This window comes from Exserohilum turcica (genome assembly GCF_000359705.1).
Source record: "Exserohilum turcica Et28A unplaced genomic scaffold SETTUscaffold_4, whole genome shotgun sequence".
In the NCBI taxonomy this organism is placed as follows: domain Eukaryota; kingdom Fungi; phylum Ascomycota; class Dothideomycetes; order Pleosporales; family Pleosporaceae; genus Exserohilum; species Exserohilum turcicum.
In genome coordinates, this window is record NW_007360247.1 from 949,014 (window position 1) to 974,949 (window position 25,936).

Here is a 25,936-nt window from a genome sequence, read left to right on the forward strand (position 1 = left end):
CTATTTTTCCTGGAGTACTTAACACGCGCTTCTTCTCCTCCTCCCCCCTCCCCCCTCCCCCAACAATCAGGGATCACACCGGAAAAAATAAAAATGAAAAAAAACTGACCATGGGAGACAGACGGCATCTGCTTTTCCACGCATCTACGCCCAAGGCAAAAAAAAAAGATATGTGATGTATACTTTATGTGTTTTGGTGTTAAGAGTGGGCGGGGGGGGGGCCGAGCTTGGTGGGTGGGTGGGTGGATGGATGGATGGATGTAGTCATATCCACTACACACACCCCGACTTACTAGTACTTACTTACCGTCTCACCGTCCGACACGTTACGGGTACGGTGAGACTGAAACCTGGCCGGAGGCGGGGTACGCTTGCCATAAGACCTAGGATATCATCTAGGAAAACAGCAAAAACGGAAGGAAGGAAGGAAGAAAGACGCGGCATTTGATCAAGTATGGATGTCTTGCAACTAGTCAAATAGTTCTACGTAGGTGTTCTGTGTGTTTTTCTTCTTTCCTTTTCTTGTCTTTTCTTTATTCATTTTCCATTATACATAGTTACGTATTATATATACTTGATACCCCTCCCGATCCGGAAAACGAACTTATCCACGTTCCTCCCCTCCAGTACTCCCATCACTCATCAGTACACACACACACACACATACACATACACACATAGATACATGCCAGCCATGTCGCCACGCCCAACACCATGGCCGCAATTCCACGGCGAATTACTTCCCAACATTGTTTTCCGGCTCGCAGCGCAACACCCATCGCTCACGTACGCCAAGTTCCCGCGCGACCCGGGCGACATGTCGCGGGGGTTTCGCACCTTCACATATGCTGAGTTGGCGCGGGCCGTGAGCGCGTTTGCGTGGTGGATCGACGAGAATGTGGGCAAGCTGGAGGAAGGCCAGAAGAACGGGAGTGAGACGCTGGTGTACATGGGCCCGAATGATATACGGTATGCGGTGTTTTGTCTGGGGAGCGTGGTGGCTGGGTACAAGGTATGTAAAGCTGTTTACTTGAGCCGCGCTGTGCAGAGTACAATGCGTGGAGAAAGATGTGGATGGAGCTAATTGCGGTGTCATGGCCCTACATAGATGCTTTTTCCCTCGCCGCGATACGGCGCAGAGGCCCTGGTCAAGCTGCTGGAGACGGTGGGCGCAACGGCGCTGCTGACGTCCGAATCGCCGTATCCCGTGCAAGCCGAGATCCTGGAGAGGAAAAGCTTGCAGACGCATAGCGTGCCGAGTGTTGAAGAGCTATTTTCAAGGGACGAGGTGGAGCGGTATCCGTTTTCAAAGACGTTTGCCGAGCACAAACATGAGCCGCTGATATGTTTGCGTAAGTTTGCAGTTCCCATGCTATGTCATATAGTTTTTTCCCTTGAGATAAAAACGCAAAAGGCAAGGAAGGGGACAAACTAACGTGAGTATAGATACATCTGGCACAACCGGATTCCCCAAGCCCATCCTCTGGACACACGAATGGGCCAGCAGCCTCTCAGGCACCGTGCGCCTGCCGCCACCCGCGGGCTTCAAGTCGACGGACTGGCTCCTGCGTGGGAAAAACGGACAAGGCAACGCAAACGTCCTGGTCGTGTACCCGCCATATCACGCGAGCGGAATCACCAGCATGCTCTTCCTCGCGCTGTTCTTGGGCATCATACCCATATATCCGACCATGGGCTCCACGCCCGAAGAAGTCGTCGACCGCGTCATCGCTGCGCTGGACTATCTCGCGTCGGAGCGGAAGCTGCAGCGAAACGGGAGGAGTAATGGCGAGAATGCAACTGACGACGAGGAGAAGGTGGTGGATATGATCAACATGGTTCCGCCTCACATCGAGGTCCTGGCAAAGTACCCGGCCAGGCTCGAGCAGATCGCCCGCAGAACCACGGGAGTGCGCTATGGCGGGGGCGCGATATCGCGGGCGACAGGCGACAAGGTGGTGCAGAAAGTAGCTCTGATATGCGGTTTAGGGTCGACGGAGCAGGGCTTCTGGCCGTGTGTGCGGCGCGTAGACGACGACCTCAAGGACGACGGGATATGGGAGTACTCGATGCCGCATCCCGCGCTCAACATGCGGCTGGACCCTGTTTCCAAAGATGCGGCGGGTCAGTTGGTGTGCGATGCGGTGCTGGTGCGCAACGACGGCAAGGCGTGGGATGGCTACGTGCAGCCGCTGTTCAGGCTGTTTCCCGCCGACGTGCGCGAAAAGAACATGGGCGACTTGTTCGTTCAGCACCCCAAGTACCCCAACATGTGGAAACACCATGGCCGCGCAGACGACTTGCTGGTTTTCGTGACAAACGAAAAGTTTTTCCCCACTGCTGCCGAGCACCGGCTCCGGTCGCATCCGGGCATTGCGGAGGCGCTGATTGTGGGCACGCGCCGGCCCAAGGCTTCACTGCTTGTGAGGCTGGAACCGGGCGTCGGGCTGGATGATGTGTGGGGAGGAATCGAAGAGGTCAATGCCGATTCGCCCGTTTATGCGCGTGTGGAGAGGGGGATGGTTGTTGTGGTGAATAAGCCGTTCTTGAAAACTCCAAAGGGAAGTGTACGAAGAACCGAGATGGTGAAGAAGTATACCAAGGAGTTGGATGCGTTGTATGGAGAGAGTGAAAAGTAGTATGCTGGAAATGAGAGGGGAGATGATGCCTGTTTAGAGTGAAGTAGCAGAGCAATCATATTTACGCTACCTTTCCAGGGTGCAAACCTTACACCTAAGCTAAAATACTCATCAAACTTACAAGTCTATCCAAATCTATCCAAGTCAAAAACTAGCTTGAGTATTGCCTTGTCAGTATAGATCATTCCAGATATGCCGTACTCATAATCATGAAGAATATGTTTGCCTGGACTGCGTTGAATGCCAATGTCTAGTAGCGAGAACGCCTGAGAAAGCCGAAAAATACAAAAAAAAAACCGTTGGATGCAGCAATATCATGGGTATAAAACTAAGACTGATTAACGACGCTGAATGTTGTCTAAACAATACCCACGACAGGAGAGTGTGGTACCCTTCAACGCCATTCAATGCAAACAAGGCGGTTATACCTAACAAAGATCGCAGAGGCGATATTAATGTTATATCGATGAAAGATGTGCCCAACGTGCATCTCTATCCACTTCCCCATCTTCACTGTGACGCGGTCAGCAAACGTTCTTCAAGTCCTTCCCCCGCAACAGGTACCCCTCGATGCCACATACCTGCCGAGTCAACCGCGGACCAACGAAGTCGCGCAAACCTACCAATCATACACCCACCCCGAGTTCGCACTCATGAACTCTTCACAGGCTTCTTTGAGTGCAATGTTTGGTCTCAGATCGTTGATGTTCAGTATCTCTCGCGTAAGCGGGTCGGTTGGACTGCGCTTCAAATGCTCAATGAGCGTGGCACGCTCGTAAGACCGGCCATTCTTGGTAACGACGGGATCGTGCATGATTTCAAACGTGATGCCATCAACGAGGTAGTCGGGCACCTCGCGCTTCTGCTGGTGGTCCGGGTCGGAGATTGCAAACGCTGTTCGCAGATCGTCGCGCTTCTTCTCGAACTCCAGCTTACGCTCTGCCTTCTCTTCCTGGCCATCTGATCGGCTGGTTTCGCTCGTCTCGATGCGAGCTTCGATCTCGTCCATGTCCTTTTTGTACTGTGTTTCCAGCATGGACTCGAGGTCAGCGAGAAGATCGCCGCGTCTGCGTATGCGCTCGCGCTCGCGAATGTCCCATTTGGCCTTTTTGCATTTGAGGACCAGGGCGGAGATGGTGGCAGCGTTGGAAGTTTGCTGCGTCGATGTGGTGCATAGTTCATAGGCTCTGAGGGCCGATGCCAGGGCTTCATTGGGGTGATTGATGGCCAGTTGTGCTTGTGCTATGTGAATCTTAGCCGGGGTGCTATGTTGAAAGCATGCCGCCGTGCGGGTGGCGCGGTCGTGGGGCTAGACAGGTGCTCGGAAAGTCAATCATACCCAAGTAGAAAAAGCCCTTCATATTCTCCTGCAGCAACTCGATACTCCGAATACAGTCATCAATGACGCCCTCCCATTTCTCCAGCTTGAGCCGCGCATTGGCGCGATTAGTAAAGAGCAGCGGGTTGGCCGAGTTCTTCTGGATGGCCTGCGAGTACAGGCCCTCTGCGCCCTCGTAGTCGCCATTCTTGAAGCACTTGTTGCCAGCGTTCTTCAGCTGCTCGGCGGCATATTCGTTGCCTGGCGGAGGCATCACGGGAGGGGCAGGGCAATGGAGAGAGAGGGAGAGCGGTGGCTAGTCGCGGCGGGAGTGAGGGCGGAGTTTAGCTTCGATGATTGGGTAGGCGGCGGGGGCGTGGGGCTTTTGTTGCCGCCGCGGTATGGAAGATTCGAGACGCCGAGCGCGATGGGGATGAGGTGAGCAGTGCGGAGACGTCGGATGGAGCGAGGGCGACTGCGCGGAGAAGATTCTCTGCATTGGCATGGGCGGCGCATTCCATGGAGCTGCCCATTCATTGTCCTGTCCTGCCCGCGCCACCTCTCCTTCTGTGCGCCCCAGCAAGCCCCGGCACAGCCACAGCCACAGGCGCATCACGTAAGCATCTGTTCCGCTTCTGCGCCGCACCGGGACACACGGGGTTGCCACCAAATAGCCACGTACTGCAGAAACAAGTCTTGTGGCAAACGCCAGACGCCATGATGAGATTACACCGTGTACTATGGTCCTCGCCCTCGTCCACATCCGCATCATCCATGATACCAAGCAGAAACACACAGCCCCATAACGCCATGCTCAAACCATTGCCGTCCGTATGCACATGACTGCATAGGCGAACATGCTAGTGCTGTTCGTCAGCGGTGGGGTGGGGCGCCGCCGTGACTTATGTAGCCGTAGCAGATCCCACAATACCCACCTGGTCGCCCTTTGAATCCCTCCTGTCTACCTTGTAGAGGTTTGGATAGCTCCTCTGCCGCCGCACCTCGCCCCCCAGCTCCGTCTCGTTCGCCCGGTGCCGACTGGGCGGGGGGCTCCTCCTCCGGAACCTCTTGCCATCGTCCTCGCTCTCCGTGCACGCGTTTTCGTCTTCCAGAATCAGGCTCCGCGTCATTGCCCTGCTGATGCTCCGGTTGCGCGCCCGGCCTCTGAAGGTATGGTCCGCCTCGCCATCGCTGCTGCGCCGCGTCTTCTTTTGCGTTGAAGAGGCTGGCGACCTGGACGACGGAGGCGACGATGGACGGTGGTGCTTGCGGTGGTGATCTCGATAGCGGGAGCCGCTGGTGCGGTCGTGGCCGCGCGATGGAGAGGATGCACGGCGTGGAGAGTGCAGAGATGAATGCCTGCGTCGCTTCAGGCGGCCGCGCTCTTCTGCATCCCCGGGTGGCTCGACGACGATTGGCACATGTGCCATGGTGTCGTGCACAATGGCAGCCTCGACGGGCGCGTCTGGCATCATGTCTGGTAAAAAGGTGGGCTAGGTAGTGCGACCTGGCAGACCTTGCCTCAGCTATAAGGGGTAAAAGTTGGGGTAAGCGGGACAGAAGGGTCTAGGCATATCAGCGCCGCCATGACCGAGCGGTGCATGAGTCCCGTGTCGGACGCAGACGGGCCGTTTGCTAAGGGTGGTCCGCCTGTGCCTGCATGTGAGCATCATGTTCCAAGCATGACGGTAATGGGGTCTAGGGGGGGTGTAGGGTGCGAATAGCGTCATTGGCCCGAGCGCTACACCCTGCCGCCGCCCTTTCTCTCATGTGCGCTGACGCTCCTCTTTGTTTGAAGACAAAGCCACGCATCGAGTCCCGCCTCGTTGATTAAAGCTACGTGTCTCGCTTGCTAACACATGGCATGGCCTCTGCACCCAGTGATCCAATCATTTCCCCTTCAACGCCATGTCAAGTGCTGGTAGTCCTCCAGTACCAAGTCCTGTGGCCAGTGGTGACTGATTTAGAATGTACCTTTCCAAACCAGACGTCTTGATGTGTACTCTGTCGATCGTGAGAACCATAGTCCTTTTGACATTTCAGGCCCAAGTATGTAGCTCATGATGCGCCTGGGTATTCACATGTTATGCGCAGATGATTCACATCTTCCTTCGCCCCATGTACATATCTGTCCTCTGCTCTTCCAGGCAACAACACTCTTCCATCATCTCAGCCCTTTCATCTGCGTGAACAATCACAGCAGATGCTCTGGAATTCCACACAGCAAATTTCGGACCACAGGCATGCAAGGGCATCAAGGCTGTTGAGAGCAGAGCGAGACTATAGTGCGAGTACGCAAATGTAAGAGCGTAAACTCTAACTCTTACAGGAACCCAGTAAATTTGTTGAGTATTACAAGCGCCTAAAATAACTCATAGAGCAGTTGAAAAAAAGTTAGATCGCCGCACGTGATACTTACTGCAACGCACAGACATCCCGGCTGTAAGCAAGGTAATGCGTAGAGATCCGGGCTGACACTTGGCAAGCAAAAGGTCCATTAAACTTGCCGGACGTGAACTCTGAGTTTGCAAACCTGGCCGTCATATCTATCATCGGAACATCTGATTAGAGCCACCGTCTTCCAGCTGGTCAAACGAACAACCCCTTGACCAACCCCTCAACTGCATCATGAATCAGCCCCTCTTTCATCCCACCTGTTGCTCTCTCTACAATCACCGGGATCTGATCTCTTCCCACCTTGTAGTTTCTCAGGTCGCTATCCAACTCCAAGTCCTTGACTAGCTTCAGAATCCTATCTCCGACCAACGCTGCGTCCGCCTGTGTGTTACCAGAAACAGGCTCACCGATAAAAGGAAGAAGACGAGCAACCTGTTGAGCCGCCGAGGGGTCCTGTGCCTTGAGCTTGACGACATGGCCCAGCGTGAGGCAAGACGTGATGCCGTGCGGAATGCCATATGGAGAACCAAGTGCATAGCCTAGCGCATGCGAGAGACCGAGTCCACCCTTGACGTTGTAGCCTAAGGATCCTAGCGAGCCAAAGGCAGCGAGCTGGAGTTTGGTGATTAGGTCCTCATCCTTGGGACTTTTCTTGTACTTTGGTAGCGCGTCCAATAAAGTTGCTGCACTCTGCAATGCCAACCAACGCGCTGGCATTTCGGAAGCGGTGGGGTGGTAAAGCAACTCTATGGCATGGTCGAGGGCGCGCAGGCCGGTGCTCGTCCACAGCCGCTCAGGCGTATGCAGAGCAAATTTGGCGTCGTAAAGCACAACTTGAGGTGCGAGCTCTTGGGCCTTGACTCCCGTCTTCACGCCGTTGGCTTGCGTATAGCCTGCCATGAACGTGCATTCACTCGCACTCAGAGTCGTTGGAATAGCAATGTGGTGCAAAAATTTCCCAGTCTTTTCGTGGAGACGATAGCTGATGGCTTTTGAGCTATCAATCGGACTTCCACCACCAATAGAGATGACCGTGTCAATGCTTCCATCCTTCTGCACTAAATCAGTGGCTTCGTCGAGCTGTGCGACAGGTGCGTGTTCGCCAATCTTGCTAAATGTTCCAGCATGCTTTCCCCCCAGAAGCTCTTCTACTTGCTTCACCAAGGGAGTCTTGGTGGCCAGTGAGTTACCGGTGATGACAAAGGCCTTGCTGGATTCCTTTGGAAGACAGGCAAGCAAATACTTGTTGACTGAGTCGGCGCCGTAATGTAGTCTTTGCAGTTGTGTGGGTTCCCACAAGCCAGAGAGGGGTTGATATGTCGAGTCGGTCATTTTAGGCTTGGGCTTAGACGCCGTAGACTTGTAACGTGCACTGTAAATAGATCCAGAGAGTCTTGGCTGCACAACGACACTGCGAATCCAAGAACGTAGCGGCAGTTTGTTTGGCTCACAGTCTCTTGCAACGGTGCAGGTGTTCCGTATAATGCAGCGAGTACGTGCGAAAATAGCGCCTGAGTATGCAAAAGTATGGAGGGTCCGAGCGGCGTACATGGGAGGTCGAATCAAAGACTTGGTCTTGGCGGTGCATTGATAGAATCCGAAGACACGGAAGTAGACGGCTAGTAGTGACGTAACATGTACACAAAATCTTAATAAGCGGCAAATTGTACACATCAATCGGACGTGAGCGGCGTGATGAGTCTCGGCAATAACAAATAAACCCGAAGCAGGCCGTTGTCAACATGTCACGCGCAGACAGATTCTTCAGCCGCTGGCACTTGGATATGAACATTTCAATCATTCATTGTAGAGCGGAGAAGTTAGCTGAGCGCTACCATCTCGCATCTCTAGGCTATGGTACAATAATCATTGGCTCCGCCAGGGATTACATCATCCCACATCATCTTTTGTTCGCCAGAGGATATCTCTCTTTCGTTATTCCGACATGAACCAAAGATCCGTAATGGGTAATAAAACAAACGCTAATGTGAGAAGAGAAATCGTCGAAATATGGTACACAGATGCTCAACACGGAGAGGGACAGCGAAGTCTAGACATAGACCCGACACACCCGCCGTGACCGAATGCAAGACGCCGACTTTTGGACGTGAAAAATACCAACAGAAAACACAAAACCAGAGCTTAGCAATCAGAAGCATTTACTGCTTCTTCTCGCCCTCACCCTCGGGCTGCTGAGGCTGCTCGCTCTGGTTTTGGCTCTCAGAGCGGGCCTTGTGCATCTGGTCGAACAGGCTCAGAGAAGCATTCTGGAGCTCGTCGGTCTTCTCCTTGATCTCGGCGGCGCTGGCACTGCCCTCGCCAGACTGGCTCTGGGAGATGAACTCGCGCATGGACGCAATCTTCTCTTTGATCTTCTCGGCCTCGGCCTTGTCGAGACGGTCCTCAAACTCCTTGAGGGCCTTTTCGGTGTCGTTGACGACGCTGTCTGCGCGGTTGGCCGCCTCAATGGCGTTCTTGCGCTCCTTGTCTTGCTCAGCGTACTGCTCCGAATCCTTGACCATGTTCTCGATCTCGGCCTCAGAGAGACCAGAGCCAGAGGCAATGGTGATGGACTGGTCCTTGTTGGTCGACTTATCCTTGGCGTGAACGTGGACAATCGAGTCGGCGTCAATGTCGAAGGTGACCTCAATCTGGGGCACACCACGGTGGGCCGGGGGAATACCAACGAGCTGGAAGTTGCCGAGGAGCTTGTTGTCGCGGACAAGCTCACGCTCACCCTGGTAGACCTTGATCTCAACAGCGCTCTGGAAGTCGGCGGCGGTAGAGAAGACCTGCGACTTCTTGGTGGGGATGGTGGTGTTACGGTTGATCAGACGAGTGAAGACTCCGCCGAGCGTCTCGATACCGAGCGACAGAGGAGTGACGTCGAGCAGAAGAAGGTCAGTAACCTCGCCAGCAAGGACGGCACCCTGGATAGCAGCACCAATGGCAACAGCCTCGTCGGGGTTGACCGACTTGGCGGGCTCGCGGCCGAAGATGCTCTTGACAGACTCGGTAACCTTGGGCATACGGGTCATGCCACCAACGAGAATAACCTCGGAGATGTCAGTGGCCTTGAGGTTGGCGTCCTTGAGAGCCTTGCGGACGGGCTCAACAGTGCGGGTGATGAGCGGGTCCATCATCTTCTCAAGCTGAGCACGGGTGAGCTTGGTGTTGATGTGCTTGGGACCGGAAGCGTCGGCAGTGATGAAAGGCAGGTTGATGTCGGTCTGCGAGGACGACGAAAGCTCAATCTTGGCCTTCTCGGCAGCCTCACGGATACGCTGGATAGCCATGCGGTCGCTGTTCAAGTCGATGCCCTGCTCCTTCTTGAACTGGTCGACGAGGTGGCGGACGAGAGTAATGTCAAAGTCCTCACCTCCGAGGTGAGTGTCACCGTTGGTAGACTTGACCTCAAAAACACCGGACTGAATCTCGAGAATCGAGATATCAAAGGTTCCACCACCAAGATCGTAGACAGCCACGACGTTGTCGGTGGCCTTGTCAAGACCGTAGGCGAGAGCGGCAGCAGTGGGCTCGTTGACGACACGGAGAACGTTCAGACCAGCAATCTGGCCAGCGTCCTTGGTGGCCTGACGCTGGGAGTCATTGAAGTAGGCAGGGACAGTGACAACGGCGTTCTTGACCGTCTTGCCCATGTAGGACTCGGCAGTCTCCTTCATCTTTCCGAGGACGAAACCACCAACCTGCGAAGGCGAGTACTTTTGTCCCTGGGCCTCGAGCCAGGCGTCACCGTTGGTGTGCTGGACAATCTTGTATGGTACTTGCTGGATATCACGCTGGACCTCGGCATCCGTGAACTTGCGGCCGATGAGACGCTTGGTGGCGAAGAGAGTGTTCTCGGGGTTGACGACAGCCTGGCGCTTGGCGGCAATACCGACGAGACGCTCGCCCTCCTTTGTAAAGCCAACGACGGATGGTGTTGTGCGGCCACCTGTTTGCAGAGTCAGCATTGGCCTCGCATCACGGCTGCCTGGACTGGAACGCACCCTCAGAGTTCTCAATAATGCGGGGGACCTTGCCCTCCATGACGGCAACGGCAGAGTTGGTGGTACCCAGGTCAATACCAATGACTGAGCCCTTGACCTTCTCGTCGCCGCCCTCGGCATATCCTCGCGCAAACATGGCGGGGGCCCTGAATGCGGGAGTGCGACGCGCTGCCGAAGCCGCACGAGGCAAAAACTGCAATGAGGTCAGCGGCAGGCATTGGCAAGTCGCAGGCGCAGTCAATTGACTTACATTCCGTGATAACCTTGAGGACAGCATTGTGGTGTGTGAGAGACGCTGCGGAAGGGGAGGCGAGCGACGGGGAAATTGGGTCGAGGGATGAAGGGTGGGCGGAAGGGTGGGTTGGAATATATGATGTAGTGATGGAAGCTTTGACGGGCGACAAAATTCTCGGACAGAAGGTTCTAGCTCGTTTGGGTGGTGGACTGGCGGCGGTGGCTCCGCCGTAAACGTCTGTGCTCGGCGACAGAAACGCACAGCGGGCGGCGACGCGGCGCAAGAGACGAGGGGCCGCGGGTTTTGTCGCGCCAACGCCTCTGCACACTAGGTACGTACGCACAATTAAGTACGTACGCACAATTGGCCCTTGCCGCCACGACTGTCTGGCCATGGCCGTGGCGACACTGACGCATGTCGCAGTCGCAGTCGCAGTCGCAGTGCTCAAGGCTTGGCGCATGTGCTCGGGTGTGGGGGACATGCTGGTCGCTCCGTCGTGTCGCCTGGAGCACCTCGAAACGCTGCCACTGCCACTCATTCTACCGACCCTCATACCGAACCCTCGCCCTGATCACCACGCGCCTCCGTAGGTTACCGCCACTACTAGCATTACCACCTCGCCTGAATACATCCATCTTCTACCACTACTGCCCTCCCGCGGCCGCTCCTCGCCCAGTCCTGTGTCGCCCCAGCATCCTGTGACGTACAAGGCCTCCACCGCCGAACCTCACCCAGCTCGCTCCGCTCCGCTCACCACGCTACCACGCACGAAGACATGCACCCCTCTCCCACCTGACCGCAAAACTATGGCAGTCGATGACTTTCTGTACGTCTCCACGCCCGCTGCGCCCGCCTGGCCGGATACTGACGGCCACAGGAGTCGAGACACAGACACTTTTGTATTGGCTCACAAGGCCTACTATCCTACCAAGATACCCATCGCGTGAGCGCTGTGCAATCACCTGACTGCCCGGTGGAGACTGACCCTTGCAGACATTATCAACTCCGCCATTTCATCTCGTGCCCTGAGCCCGACCTTCTCTACTACGCGAGCGGCGCGGCCGTCTACTGCCTCAATGCCGCTACACGAACACAAGCACACGTAACCACGCTGCCCTGGGAGGCGCGCTGCACCGCATCTGGCCACGGCTATGTCTGTGTAGGCGGAGAAGAGCATGGCAACTTTGCCGCCATCAAAGTGACGGGTTTCCCGCCCTCGGACCCCTCTGATGTCGACGCCTCGCTGCCTCTGGACTTTGAACACCGTCTCCCCCGGCCGCCACTCCTGGGCGCTGCGTCGCGCATACGCCTCGAGAAGATTGGCTCCGACATTGTCAACTCGATATCCATACACAAGCTGCCCGCCGACGGCGATGGCCCGGACCAAGTGGTGGCAGTCCTCACCAACAACGACAAGACGGTGCGCGTCTACTCGCTCACGCAGAATCTGGAGCTCGCCGTGCTGGACCTACCCTTTGCAATGAACCATGCTGCGATATCTCCTGACGGGCAAATGTTGGTGGCCGTGGGCGACGCCCCTATCGGCTACTTCTTTGAGCGAACCAAATCGCAAAAGGGCGGCAAAGTCGCCGAGGGATGGATACAATCGACTCCGCCAGACTGGGAGCTGCTGAAGCACGTCGCCTTGCACCGGCCTGCAAACTCGCATGCAGACGGCTATTTTACTACAGCATGGTCACCCTCGGGGCGTCTTTGCGCAGTCGGGTCCGAGTGTGGCTACATTACCGTGTTTGATGTTGAGCTGCTCAAGGTTGTCGAATATGGAGAGGATGCTATCCTGCAGCTGATTAGTTCCACCCGACCTGACACTCGAACTGGTCCTGGCGCGGTGCGCACGATGCACTTCTCACCTGCGCCATGGGACTTTCTTGTTTGGAGCGAAGACCAAGGCAGAGTATGCATTGCTGACTTGCGAGCTGGGCTGAAGGTGAAACAAACAATCACGTTGGACCCGAAAGAAGAAGGCCTGGAGAGTGTCGAGCTCGCTGACTTTGATCTGACTCTCAGCCCGGAAATGCACGAGCTGCGCCGGGAAGCAGACTTCATCCGGAGATACCGCCGTGCCCTAGACACTGAAGGAAATGTATCCACGGTGAATGCTGCCAATGAATACAACTTTGAGGCTGATCCCGAGCGGCAGCGGCTGCATCGCCGGCTGGGTGTAGTCGAGTCGGACAACGATCCACTGGGGTTGACGGCACGCGAAAGGCAGGTGCTCAGCGCACTTCGCACAAGCCATAGACAGCGCGAAGAGTTGCGCGAGCAAGACATAACGCCCCGAAGCATCAATTATACTACTTCTGGGCTACTCGATACGGTGCCGTACGTTGCGAACTAGTCTTTGCGGAAACGCTTTGAGCTAACATGACGCAGAGAACCCACTGCTCGCGAAGTGGCCGAGGCAATGGCTCAGTTCATGTCAGAAAGGACAGGCCAGAACCATCCGCCCCGCTGGTTTCATGAGCGTACAACGCCTCGACGACAGGCTTCTGTGATCGTGTCGATAAACGAGGGCACGATCAACGCACCAGCAACACTTGGCAACATCACCGACTCTGCGATTACGCGGTCACCGAACCCAGTGCCGGCACAAGCGCGTCGGGTGACGAGCGAACTCGTCGCATCCACAGACGAAGCATGGCGCACGGTCGAGGAAGCTCTTGCTGCTGAACAGACACGGGCTGCCAACCGTAACGCTACATCACACCCGGCTTCTTCTGACAGCAACCCTACTGCGCCTGAACTGCGCAACGAGCTCCGCCGTATTCGCCAACTAACACAAGCACGGGAACGTCTGCGGAACGCTCGTGCCGGGCAGCCTATTACCGAAACCTACGAGTTTAGTCTTGGGCTCCGCAGAACAAGTCGCACCACTCATGATCCGCGTCTGGGGGTGCGCACAGCAGGACTGGCCATGAGCCAGGACGGACGGACACTGTATTGCGGGACGGAAGAAGGCATTTTTGAATTCAAAATGAACCTCCATGTGAGGAAGGCTTTTCCTGCGATTACGCCACGCTAAATTGCAGCACGGGGCGGAGGCGTCTCTTCCGCATGCAGAGTGGGGTTTTGTCTGATTGAAACGGCATCCACGGCGTTTGTGGTGGTATCTTCAGCATTGGCATTCGTCTGGGCAAACAGGTTCAGGCGCATGGCGGGTTCTCTTTGTAATGGTTGTACTTGTTCATGTAGGCTTAAATTGGTCCAAGTAGGTATACCCGCGCATCTAGGTAATCAAAATGCATTCCAGCCGTTGCGGGGCCAGTTTGCAGTTATCTTGTGTGCACCTGTGTGCGCGTGTGTGTGTATAGTATGTGCATTAGCTGGTGGACTTGTTGTCTTAATATGGGGTAAATGCCCCCTCCCCCTGGTAGCTCCAGCTCCGGATGCGGAACCGCCCGGGCGATGTTCGGAGCGGAGGGAAAAGTGCCGATTTGCTCTCGATGGCGCAATTCCAGGTGACTCGCCCACAAGTAGGGACTAGAGGGCCTTGCAGACGGCTCTTGGGCATATGGCGTGGCGCCTTTGCTCTTTGGACTCATACACCTGATACCAGCACGCGCGGATCACATCAACTGTCGCTGCTCCGAACCTGAGCTACTCGTCAACACTTGCATTTCGGCCCTCGCCTCAACCCGTAGTGACCAGCCCCGTGAGCCCCACGCCACTCCGCTTTTACACAGTCCGCAACGCGGACGCTCAGCACTCGCAATGGCTGGAGAGAGCTCCAAGAAGGCCGCCGCTGCCGGCAAGGCTGCCATTCCGCTCGACATTGACGGCCACAACCTGCCGCCTTCGCCAGCGCCCAGCTCGCCCCGCAATGGCAGGAAGTATGCCCTCATGACGGAGCTGGTGTACACCGAGAGCAGCGACCAGTACAATGCCAGCTCCGTTCCCATCTACCAGGTAAGCCAGGCGTTGCACGGCGACAGCCATGACTTGTATGCATAGCGACTAATGCACGCAGACTGCCACCTTCAAGCAGGAGTCTGGGAGCGGCGGCGGCGAGTATGACTACACACGCTCGGGCAATCCCACGCGGACACACCTCGAGAGACATCTTGCCAAGATCATGAACGCGAACCGCGCACTCGTCGTGTCGTCGGGCATGGGCGCGCTGGACGTCATCACGCGTCTCCTGCGACCCGGTGACGAAGTAATCACTGGCGACGACCTGTACGGCGGAACAAACAGACTGCTCAAGTATCTCTCGACACACGGCGGCATCATAGTACATCACGTCGACACGACGAACCCCGAAAAGGTGCGCGAAGTCGTCAACAACAAGACGGCCATGGTGCTCCTGGAAACGCCGACGAACCCTTTGATCAAGATCTGCGATATTCCCGCCATCGCCAGCATCGCCCACGCCGCAAACCCCACGGCCATTGTTGCAGTAGACAACACCATGATGTCGCCCATGCTGTTGAACCCGCTCGACCTCGGCTCCGATATCGTCTACGAGTCGGGCACCAAGTACCTCTCCGGCCACCACGACCTCATGGCTGGTGTCATCGCCGTCAATGACTCTGCGCTGGGCGACCGCCTCTTCTTTACCATCAATGCTTCCGGATGTGGACTCTCGCCCTTTGACTCGTGGTTGCTGCTTCGCGGTATCAAGACTCTCGGCGTGCGTATGGAGAAGCAACAGGCAAATGCCATGCGCATCGCTACCTTCCTTGAATCGCACGGCTTCAAAGTCCGCTACCCCGGTCTCAAGTCGCACCCGCAGTACGACTTGCATTGGAGCATGGCACGTGGCGCTGGCGCCGTGCTATCGTTTGAGACGGGTGATGTCACCATTAGTGAACGCATTGTGGAGAGTGCGAGGCTCTGGGGCATTAGTGTGAGCTTTGGATGTGTGAATTCGCTCATCAGCATGCCCTGCCGCATGAGCCATGCGAGCATTGACGAGAAGACAAGGAAGGAGAGGAACATGCCCGAGGACATTATCCGCCTGTGTGTTGGTATTGAAGATGCGGAGGATTTGGTGGATGACCTAAGCCGTGCTGTAAGTCGCCGACTGTCTGTGTGTGATGACGACAACGCTAACAGTAGGATAGTTGGTACAAGCAGGGGCCGTCAACATCACAACCGAAGGCTTCCGTGCCCTGGGCACAGAGGCGCCTGCTGCTGACGAGCCTACGGAAGCTGTTTCTGCTCCGGCGGAGTCCTGAGTCAAAAAGCTCCAAGTCACCGCTGTCCTGCTCTGCCACGGCAGGTTAACGTGATATCTTTTTTTTCTATATTAGTCGGGGAAAAGGTTCGCTTCATAACTCTCTCTGACCCAGTCACCTCTGTCACCGCCTCTTGCTCAGAGGGCGGTGTTAACGTGATACTTGTCTGCTTGGTTTAGCATGGCCGGCACAAGGTGGACATGCTTGTGCGGATGCAAAGGTTGTCTTGCCATTGAATCAAAATATTCATTCCGAGTGGTGTAATTATGCTTGGTGAAGATGGCAAAAACCATGGTGCATGCATGTGTTGGACAGTGGTTCTCAGCTCATCATGGCGAGAGGACTAGTTTCATGCTCGGGGGATTTGCCGTCATGTGTGCTTCGTGTATTGGACCGATGGGGCCGAGTGCACGTAGTGATCACTCACGCCAAGCTTTGTGGCATGCTTATCAAAACAGCCGGACCTCCCGTATTTGCTCACTCCCCAGAGCTCTCCAACAAGCCATTCGCCCGCAAGCGTCTTTGTACGCGTGTATTGCTCGGAGCTCGCACGAGTCGTTGTCCCGTTTGCTCAGCCCTAAGACGCTCCTTTCAGTTGAAACTTATCTCGAACATCGCATCGCTCATATGTGTCGTCGACACAGGGTGTGCCTGCCTGACACTTGTTTCAGGCACTCCAGAAGCGCCAGGGCATAGACGCATGACGCAGCTGTAGCCTTCTGGAATAGAGTTTAGCCCGGAATCCCCGGGATTTTGCAAGATCGCCAAGGGCACGCTGGTGACTGTTGACGGGTGTTTGGGTTCGGCCGCGATGCCAAAGAACCCATCCCCCAAACACCCAAGAGAAAAGCTATTTTTGCATTGCAATGGCGCAGTTTCTGCATCTTCCACGCGAATTACGCGATATGGTATACATGGAGATGCTCATGCCGGCGGGGCCCCTTCCAAGCGTCCGAGACACGCAATTAGCGTCCAAATGGCATCCCATATGCCAATCCCAGGCTGTCCCGGAATTTAGGTGCTTTATGGCGTCACAGCAAATGCCGAGCACGTGTGCGAGCTTTCTAGCATGCAATCGCCAAATCAACGAGGAGATGACGCAGATGATGGGCAGAGGGCAGAAGGCGGGGCGGCTTGCTGCACGAGTGGACTGCGCTGTCAAGGACGATGCGCATTATTTTACCGTGGTTGCCGTGCCGTTTGTCAAGCTGGCCAAAGAGAGTCCACCGGAGCACCGACAAGCAAAGGACGAGGAAACGTGGGCACGCAAAATCTTTGGGGACTGGATAGGCAGCCTTTTCGACATAGGGCTCGAAGAGATGAAGCGCATGGCCGTGAACAAACTCTTCTGGACACGCATCAACCCGACCTACTCGACCGTTGAGCGGCTGTGGATGGATATTCGACCATTGGAGCGAACTGGAGCAAACATAGCGGGGTCACAGACGACATATAACGAAATGACATGCTGGGCCATATGTGCTGCGCTCAAGCACATGTTCGACAACGGTCCGGACGCGATGCACAGCCATCATCGAATCAGCAGTGTCGACGAAGTCATCTTGAACGTTGTGGCACACACACACGACGCCTGGGCGAGGTCCCAAGGAGACGGCAGCGCCGAGGATACCATTATTGTGTCGCAAAACGAGCAGAGGGCAGCCGAGCTCCTGCGGAACGAGCTGGTGGACGTTTGGGACAAGATCTGGTCTGCCACGGGGAGGAACCGAAGCGACTTGAAGGCGAGGCTCTACCGCACATTGCTGGAGAGGATCAAGCGGGTGCGAATATGCGTCAACGGGGAGACGTTCCGCACCAGAGGACTGTCTGTGGAATTGGAGAGGGGGCGCGCTGAAATGAGGAGATACCAGATGAGGTGATGGTACATAGAGAGAGGGTGGAGGCGGAAGTTCCAGGCTTGGTATGGCTCCTTTTTTGGTCGTTCACGGGCCATAGCTCGACGAGGACACGGCTCGGACATTGGGCGTCCGAGGCGTCTTCTGTGCGCGTTTTTTTTATTTTTGGCCTTGGCCTTGGTTGGTCGCGACGTACGTACATACTTATATAAGCCCGAGGGTAGTTGGCAAGGCTAACGATGCATGCGTGGATGAGTAGTCTATAGTATGTAGCTGTAAGTGCATAGTATATAATGTATAGGGGTTCTGTGAGCATCGCCGCCAGGCTGCCGGTACTGCACTGACTTATGTATTGTGTCTCGGCTACGTCCATGTATGTCTGAGACGGGCGGCGGCCGGTCGAGCGAGACGGCGAGCGCCATGGCCATGAGATTCTAGAAAAGGCATCTCGCGAGAGGATGCCCATGCCAGTGCTGTGCCGGGACGCTGACGAGGCTTTCTCCACGTCAAAGGGCGTGCGGCGAATGCCATTGGTGGACGGCGTCAGGGGCAGGCTTAGCCTCGGTTCGGCACGAGGCTGTCTAGACCAGCCATCCAAGAGTCAACGCTCCTGACACACAACGCATGGCGATCCAACACAACTGCCCGCACCACGACGGCTAGTCATGCGTCGCCTGCCCGACAGTCAGCACGGCGGGCATCGCCATCATCGCCACCATCACCGGCTCCCACCAGCGCCCGCCTGACCACCGGAGCCGCGCGACTGGCAGCGTCCCCCTCGATCGAGGGCGGCGCCATGGCTGCATACAACGACAACACCCATTTCCGCTGTGGGTGGCGCGCTTGGCACGGCGAATATGCGTTTCATGAAACACAACTCCGCGTCGCGCCCCTGCACTTATTCGCCCCCATGCTGAAGCCATACGACGGAACTCGACCCAGATCCAGAGGCAATTGGCCAGACCGCGGGGCCTCTGCTCAGGGGGCACGCTCTGCAAAACGACCCCTGCATGCCAACGTGTGCTCTCGATCGCATGTCGGACCAGGACGGGCGACAGCCAAAGGTGCGGGAGCGAATCCCCGTGGGCGCCATGGGCTTGGGAGGAAATTTTGTGTCCACGCACTTATACGCCCGTTTGATCTTTAAATACGGCGCGGTGATCCCTACTGCGGCTGGTCTGGTTTCCGCTCTGCTACTCTCTTTACATACAGACAGGCCGTCCGTCGGCGTCTCTTCGCTCCTTGCCAACTTTTTTCCACCTTGGCTTTCTTCCAGTCACCACCGCTCGCTTTGCCTTTGCCCTCCGTCTCTCGCTCTTGAACCCGCATTAGCCCGTCTCACTGCCCTGTTGCACTCCTGACCGGTACCTCCGCAACTGCTGGGCGGTTGTTCGCGTGCTCCTCGTCCAACTTGCCAACAAAATGGCGGCGTCTACCACTTCTACCGCGAAGACGCTTCGCCCAGACAACCTGGAAATCCGGCCGCCGTCGAGTACCACACACAATGTCGACAGTGAGGGCCCAATATCACCACGGTCGTGGCGGCACCGAACCGTCACGTACCAAGTCCCCTCGAGGCGCCAGACTACCGGCAGCCTTGACGCCGAGGATTACTTTGTAAGAGCCGCATTCCAGCACTCGGTCGTGTGCGGCTATGCTGACGGAAGTGACTAGGTCGGACCTCGCGACATGTCGAAACACAGCAAATGGCCATATTTTATGCGAATGCACGGTTCCGTCTTTCCGAAGATGATACTGCCGTTGATTGTAGTCTCTATCTGGGCCACTGCCATTACCTGCATTTCCCAATTCGTCTACCCGCTGGTTGTCAGCAGTCTGCTTTTGACTGTTCTTGGTTTTGTCGTCGGTTTGGCCATCTCCTTCCGAACAAGCACGGCCTATGAGCGCTACACCGAAGGTCGCAAGTACTGGAGTCAGCTCATGTTTATCAGCCAGAACCTGGCGAGGACTATCTGGATCCACGCCGCAGAGCGTGAAGGCGACCTTGGCAAGGAGGATTTGCTGAATAAGCTTTCTGCCATCAACTTGCTCAATGCATTTGCCTGCTCCGTCAAGCACCGGCTTCGATTCGAGCCCGGTATCGACTACCCCGATCTCCGCGAACGTGTTGAGTACCTCGACACTTTTGCCCGTGCTGCCGAAGTTGATATCCCGCCCCCCTCGGACAAGAAGAAGATCAAGGCCATTGGAGAATACCTTGGTGTTACATTTGCCGAGTCCAACCCCCGCAAGAGGATCAAGCGCTCCAAGAAGCCCCTTGGTAACTTGTCGCTTGAAATCCTCAACCACCTCGCCGCCTACGTCCACAGCATCATCGACAATGAAACCCTCAAGGTTGGATTGTACCAGAACCAGGCCATTACCAGCATTGTCCAGCTCAACGAAGTCCTCACTGGTATGGACCGTGTTCTGCAAACTCCTCTCCCCATTGCCTATTCGATTGCCATTTCCCAAATCACATGGGTCTACGTCATGATGTTGCCCTTCCAACTTTGGGATAACCTCCGCTGGATCACGATTCCCGGCTGTATTTTCGCCGCCTACATCATGTAAGTCGCCCTAAGATACGCCTATACCTGATGACCGAAATCTAACCACCCTCTCAGCATCGGACTCTCCGCCATTGGCCGCGAAATCGAAAACCCCTTTGGCCACGACGTCAACGACCTGCCGCTCGAAGCCTACTGCGAAGAGCTCGAAATGGACATTGACTACATCACCTCGCAGCCGCCGCCCGTCGCCGCCGAATACATGCGCCGCGAGGGAAACAGGCCCATTTGGCCCCTCAGCCAGAAGAACTACAATAGCTGGAAGGGCCGCTCCAAGCAGGATATCCGCGATGCCCTCATGACTAAGACCAAGGCGGATATGGCCGTCAGAAAGAGCTTTGCGGTTGCACGGGAGAGTGAAAGCGAAGAAAAGGAAAATGGCGTCTCGTCGCAGCAGCAGCAACATCCACATGAGTAGAAGAAAAAAAGTCCGGGGGGCATAGTCGTCATCGTGGCCTCTTAGCGTTTACTGCATAAGAAAAAGTGCTTTTTGTGTCTGTTCTGTTCTGTTCTGTTCTGTTCGTTTTTTTCCTGACTTGCTTTTTTTTAGAGCGGTTGGCGCTGAATAGGAGTTTCTGCTCTTTTCTTTTCCGAGACCGTTTTGACGTCGTTTTTTTTTCTCTCTTGGTATATGAATGCATTGTAATAGCGCCAATTGACAGCTCTGAGGCCTGGATGGGATGTGTGGATGTGTGGATGTCGATGTATGGGTCGTAAGATGAGAGTATGTACCCAGTACGCAGTCTGTATGTATGTATGTATATATGGAAAACAGGCCCTTTACTATAAACCGACTTTTCACCTCGTCTGTATTACATGTGTATCTATGACATGCTTGAATCAGGGGTCGCCAGCGGCGGCGGAGGGTGGGGATCGAGATTTAGTTTGCGTAGCTTCTTGTTTCTCTCTTTTTCTTTAAACATGGCCTAACACGCGTTAGTTATGTATCTATATTACCATGACCACCATACATACATACATACTATCCCACATATACTATATTCGATCCGATCCGATCCATCTAGGTTTGATCGTCGTTTCGCACCCAACCCACACGCACATGACACATATCGTATCAAGCTTTTTTTTTCTCTCCGCTACCGCCCAAGACGAACGACCCCTGTTTCTTTTTCTTTTCTAGCGCGTGCAGAGAACATTATGTAGATCCACTTATTTATTTACTTGGTTAGTTAGTTGCTTGCTGCTAAGTCAGTGTCAGTGTCAGTGTCATGGTCACTGGCTCCACTGTTGTTGCATGGGTGGACGAGTCATTTGTGGGTTTTCTCTCTCGCGCTTTTTCTTTTTGGAGAGAGAGAGAGAGAGAGAGGGGAGCGAAGGGAGAGTAGGAGGAGATGGGGTTGGGTAAATGTTTTTTGTTGATGAGGATATATGGTTGGGTGGAGAGATGCATGTGTGTAGTGGCTGGGAAGTAGTGGTGAAAGCACGATATGCGAATGACCGGATGAATGACTCGTGTCACGCGCTGTACATATATGATGCTAGGAAGACGCTTTATACTAGTTATGCGCGTGGATGAAATGAACCGGGATTTCCCCCCCTTTTTTTATTGAACGTGGGGGGTGGGGGGCATTCAAGGGTTGGGAATGGACGGGAATCAAGGAAAAGAGGTATATAGATAGATGGACTTGGACGTCAGATACAATACAGGTCCCTCGCACCTAGCTAGCTCCAAGTCCATTCTCCGGCGCCTTTGTCGTCAGGCGGAGCAGCAGCAGCTTAGCGGCGGCGGTTACTTAGTCAAGTGTACTAATCTATGTACCATTTCAGAAGCTTACACGTGACTGAATATTACTGTAAAGAGCGAGGCTTAAGGAGCTATATTAGGGATAAAGCTAAGCACACCGACATTGTACGCTAATAAAGATGCTATGACTCAGTCTATCAGCGCTAGTCTGTATATTTCAACGCAGTAGAAAAGTACACGCAATCCAAACCGCCTACTAGGAACCCAACCCCCCCCCCCTCTTCCATGATCGAGCTCTCTGAACCAGGCATTCAGCCCATCCCCCAATCCAAAGCGTAGTAGCACCCCCCCCCTGAGTATGTCTAGTGAACGCAATTTGTCTGATCGCTAGGTTGACAAGCAAATGTGTTTGCGTTACTGCATACGACAGCTACCGCAGCAGTTAGCCGGTCTCTCCAAAACACCTAGTACTTAAGTAGTGGCGTAGAATCTGGTTCCGCTTACCTATACAGTTACCCGAGCAGCAGTTTCCGCCCTTAATGCGGCCATCGCATGAGACTGTTTTTTTTCGTTATTAGTAGCTGGAAATACTTGCGGGAAGAAATTAGTTGGTTGGTTGGTTGGTTGGTGGACTTACATCCGTTTAGAAGACACTGTCGCTTATCTACTAGTAGCTCGCTGGGAATCACGGCTGCGGCTGATGAGACGGCTGCGATGGTCGCGAGAACGAGAGCGAGCTTCATGGTGTTGAGTGGTATGAAGAAGGGGTGTGTAGGTTAAGGATTCTGCTGGGCTGTTGTACATGTACTAGGCAGAACCACTACTGCTACTTATACCAACGACCTCCTTAATCAGCCTCGGCATGAACTTGCCGAAGGACAAACTAGTTCAACAGCTAAGTATTGTGCGCGAATTATCTTCGCTCCGGTTCCCAGCCTGTTCGTTGTAGGTGTAGCAACCGGCCGTTATCGTCATATAGGTAGAGTGTACATGTGCGATGTGCTCTTATGCGAGAGCACGCGAGACTTTTTCCTCTACTTTCTCCTACACACCCTGATCTTTTTCAACCATTATTCCTTGATCGGTTCACCTACCCCCTTATAGACTGCCTATGCATCTTGCAAAGGCCAGGAGACGTCCTCGTACGTAGGAACAGGGATCAAGCCGGCAGCCCGATGCCCCCCGTACATGATGCGGCACTAAATTCGGTAATTTAAAACTCCATGCAAGCTACTTGTCGGTATATACCGAACTAGGGCGATAAAGAACCTGTTGGAGAGTCATGTGTGTGTGTAGTTGATGATCACGTCAGATTGCCGAGTCAGTAGAATCAAGAGGATAGCTGCAAGAGGAAGAATCAAAGTAGAATTGCTATACTTACTTCAAATCTGTCCGTGTATTGGAAGTTGGATTCAAGTACGCATTTCGATTCGAGTTCAGAAGCAAAATCAAAGAATAGTACTGCACTTGGCACATACTGTATGATAGAAGCTCGAATATATTCCTACGTCTAGTTGAAGACATGAAGATGTTGATATCGGAAGTATGTTATACACACTACTGCATTGTAAAAGTCGCTTGCGTCCGCACGTTAGAATCACTCATAAAAAAAAAGAAAACTAAGTAAATGCACTATGCTGTGAACATGTCGATCAACACGCACGTCCCAAAGCAGCCCAAACTCCGCGCGAAAGCCCCACATGTCGGCCAAACCTTGGGCCGCCCAAAATTTCGAGCTAAGTAAGTAAACGACCAACCGTACTGTAGGTGGTCAGTGCGTGCAACTGTTCAGCGGATGCAACACCATCTACACCTTCCTAAAACAGACCCACCTACTTTAACGCGTAATAACTCTACTACTATAACTCTAATTAAGAAAGCGCTTATAGTAGGTAATACGTAAAATCTTAAAGAATAACTTTTATATAGAGTAGCTATAAAAAAGTTTAGTGTTATATTATTAACGTTAATACGCTACTACTATAAATAAACCTAGTCTTATATTGCTACTAAAGAAAATATAAAATTACTTACTATATAATATAAAGCTAAGCTTATAAAGTATATATAAAAGCTTTCTAGTTATAGGCTTACACTTACTAAGTCTATAATAGAATAAAAGCTTTTAGATAGCTAAGTTATACGCTTTTTAGACTATAATACTACTAACTTTACTATCAAATATACTACTAAGATAGACTGTAATTGTTATAAAGCTAATAGTTATAATAGTTATTAATTATATTTTAATCTTATTTTCAAGAAACTTAATAACTATAATATCACGCTATATAACATCTATAATATAGATAAGAAAGGCTTCCTACTTAGGTCTACTATAAGGTTAAAATAAGTATTTTTTAAATAACTTTAAGACTAAAAAATAATTACTACTACTATCTAAGATAGTAATAAAGAGTAAATAATAGTTTTAGTATATATTTATACTAATAGAAGCGCTATAAATCCTTATATTATTTATAAAAGCAAGGTTAGACTTTATAACAGCTAAGTACGCGACTTAGAGCTTAGAAAACACTACGTTTTTCTCTCTATAAGTCTATCTAGATAGAGTAATAATAACTTAAGCTTAGCTTAGCTTAAATAGGTTTTTAATTATTAAATAAAGGTAAAAGCTCAATATAATTACTGGATACTTACTCTTAATAGCTATAGTAGCTACGTCTTACCTAAATCTATTAAATATTATTACTCTTATTAAATAATACTTTTAATATTTCTACCTTACGCTACCTATACTCTATAGCCTTTTAACGTAGTATTATATAAGCTACTCTTAGTAGTGTACTCTCAAGAGCTATTAGAGTTTATACGCTATAGCTAAGCATTACTCTAAATATAAAAAACTAATTTCTTTTACTTATTTTAGGTAGCGTATATATCTACTTTCACTACTAATAGTATTTTAAGTAGTTTTATAGCTACTAAGCTCTATTCTCATAATCCTAAAGTTCTACTTATATAGTTGAAAACTACTATATTGTAATAAAATAATAACTTAAAAAGTAGAGAGGTAGAAAATAGAGATAGCTAGCGTACGCTATTAAGATTATTTAATATTATAGTACTAGATAAGTTCAGAGCTATAGCTGAAGAGCTTTACTAGGCTCTATATTTTTTATAAGTTAATAATAAGCTTCTCTATATTAAAATTAATAAACTTTATAGTAAAATTACTACTAAAAAATAAAGGCTAAAGCATAATAGAGTTCTTAACCTTTAATAGTTAATACTAAAAGTACTAAAGTGTAGTAGTAGTATAGGGCCCTTAGGTAGTATAGGAAGCTTAAGCGCGTTAGGCTATATATCACTAAGAAGAAGAGGTAAAAAAAACTTTGAAAAAAAAAGAAAAGAAATATAAAAAGCTACTACTTAGTATAAAAAAAAGGCATCAAAGTAAAATAGGCGTAAGAAATTATAAAAGTTACTTATAAGAAGAAATAGAAGGCTAAGGCTATATAACTTACTACTACGCGCGCCTAAAAAGAAAAAAATTAGCTTACTACAATAATAAAAAATCTTATAATAAGTAAAGTACACTTAAATAAAAAGCTTTATTATTATGGAATATAAAAATAGTAAAATGTTGTTATATAGTAGGCTATAACAGTAGTAATAGAGTTACACTACCGCCTGCTAAGCCCTCTACTAAAACTACTATCTGCGGCTATAATATAAAGTTACTAGTAAAATATATAACGTATTCCACCACCGAGAGTGCCACCCCACCGAGTGTGCCACTTTTTCTTGGCATCGCGAACATCACATATGAAAACTTGAATTACTCTACACTAGCTATAGATGCTTCGTACGACTCACTTGCATCTAACATAGAATCTTCTTCTACATCTTTTTGGCACGTACGGGCGTTATGGCCCACTCTCCCACAGATTCCACAGTGCCGTTGACCTGGCTGGGCCTTTTCTTGACTACCCCCACCACGCGCTTTCTTTGATATTATACGACTAGTAGAAGCACTTTCAGCTG

General features: G+C 52.4%; 9 protein-coding genes across 9 annotated transcripts; 5 read left to right on the plus strand and 4 right to left on the minus strand.

Moving 5' to 3' along the window:
- Positions 1 to 694: 694 nt before the first annotated feature.
- Positions 695 to 2,639, plus strand: SETTUDRAFT_138651 (uncharacterized protein; the record flags this gene model as incomplete). The annotated part of the gene is made up of 4 exons (XM_008030201.1): positions 695 to 1,012; positions 1,109 to 1,352; positions 1,447 to 1,750; positions 1,784 to 2,639. The coding sequence occupies 4 exons, from the start codon at positions 695 to 697 to the stop codon at positions 2,637 to 2,639; spliced, it is 1,722 nt and encodes a 573-aa protein (XP_008028392.1).
- A 619-nt stretch (positions 2,640 to 3,258) lies between these two features.
- Positions 3,259 to 4,231, minus strand: SETTUDRAFT_42703 (uncharacterized protein; the record flags this gene model as incomplete). The annotated part of the gene is made up of 2 exons (XM_008029954.1): positions 3,259 to 3,881; positions 3,979 to 4,231. The coding sequence occupies 2 exons, from the start codon at positions 4,229 to 4,231 to the stop codon at positions 3,259 to 3,261; spliced, it is 876 nt and encodes a 291-aa protein (XP_008028145.1).
- Positions 4,232 to 4,655: 424 nt separating this feature from the next.
- SETTUDRAFT_164297 (uncharacterized protein) lies at positions 4,656 to 5,465 on the minus strand. The gene has a single exon (XM_008030202.1). It carries the CDS (start codon positions 5,430 to 5,432, stop codon positions 4,860 to 4,862), a length of 573 nt encoding a protein of 190 aa, XP_008028393.1. The 5' UTR covers positions 5,433 to 5,465; the 3' UTR covers positions 4,656 to 4,859.
- A 998-nt stretch (positions 5,466 to 6,463) lies between these two features.
- SETTUDRAFT_138658 (uncharacterized protein) lies at positions 6,464 to 7,686 on the minus strand (the record flags this gene model as incomplete). The annotated part of the gene is made up of 1 exon (XM_008030203.1): positions 6,464 to 7,686. One exon carries the CDS (start codon positions 7,684 to 7,686, stop codon positions 6,547 to 6,549), a length of 1,140 nt encoding a protein of 379 aa, XP_008028394.1. The 3' UTR covers positions 6,464 to 6,546.
- Positions 7,687 to 8,127: 441 nt separating this feature from the next.
- SETTUDRAFT_164298 (uncharacterized protein) lies at positions 8,128 to 10,680 on the minus strand. Its single transcript, XM_008030204.1, has 3 exons — positions 10,615 to 10,680; positions 10,365 to 10,557; positions 8,128 to 10,309 (listed from the first exon to the last, which is right to left on the minus strand). The coding sequence occupies exons 1-3, from the start codon at positions 10,639 to 10,641 to the stop codon at positions 8,514 to 8,516; spliced, it is 2,016 nt and encodes a 671-aa protein (XP_008028395.1). The 5' UTR covers positions 10,642 to 10,680; the 3' UTR covers positions 8,128 to 8,513.
- A 693-nt stretch (positions 10,681 to 11,373) lies between these two features.
- On the plus strand, positions 11,374 to 13,864 carry SETTUDRAFT_164299 (uncharacterized protein). The gene is made up of 4 exons (XM_008030205.1): positions 11,374 to 11,425; positions 11,477 to 11,542; positions 11,593 to 12,942; positions 12,994 to 13,864. Exons 1-4 carry the CDS (start codon positions 11,406 to 11,408, stop codon positions 13,640 to 13,642), a joined length of 2,085 nt encoding a protein of 694 aa, XP_008028396.1. The 5' UTR covers positions 11,374 to 11,405; the 3' UTR covers positions 13,643 to 13,864.
- A 226-nt stretch (positions 13,865 to 14,090) lies between these two features.
- SETTUDRAFT_164300 (uncharacterized protein) lies at positions 14,091 to 16,081 on the plus strand. Its single transcript, XM_008030206.1, has 3 exons — positions 14,091 to 14,526; positions 14,588 to 15,631; positions 15,684 to 16,081. Exons 1-3 carry the CDS (start codon positions 14,332 to 14,334, stop codon positions 15,795 to 15,797), a joined length of 1,353 nt encoding a protein of 450 aa, XP_008028397.1. The 5' UTR covers positions 14,091 to 14,331; the 3' UTR covers positions 15,798 to 16,081.
- Positions 16,082 to 16,663: 582 nt separating this feature from the next.
- SETTUDRAFT_42709 (uncharacterized protein) lies at positions 16,664 to 17,870 on the plus strand (the record flags this gene model as incomplete). The annotated part of the gene is made up of 1 exon (XM_008029955.1): positions 16,664 to 17,870. One exon carries the CDS (start codon positions 16,664 to 16,666, stop codon positions 17,675 to 17,677), a length of 1,014 nt encoding a protein of 337 aa, XP_008028146.1. The 3' UTR covers positions 17,678 to 17,870.
- A 1,006-nt stretch (positions 17,871 to 18,876) lies between these two features.
- On the plus strand, positions 18,877 to 20,998 carry SETTUDRAFT_164301 (uncharacterized protein). The gene is made up of 3 exons (XM_008030207.1): positions 18,877 to 19,270; positions 19,328 to 20,223; positions 20,281 to 20,998. Exons 1-3 carry the CDS (start codon positions 19,076 to 19,078, stop codon positions 20,639 to 20,641), a joined length of 1,452 nt encoding a protein of 483 aa, XP_008028398.1. The 5' UTR covers positions 18,877 to 19,075; the 3' UTR covers positions 20,642 to 20,998.
- The last annotated feature ends 4,938 nt before the right edge of the window (positions 20,999 to 25,936 follow it).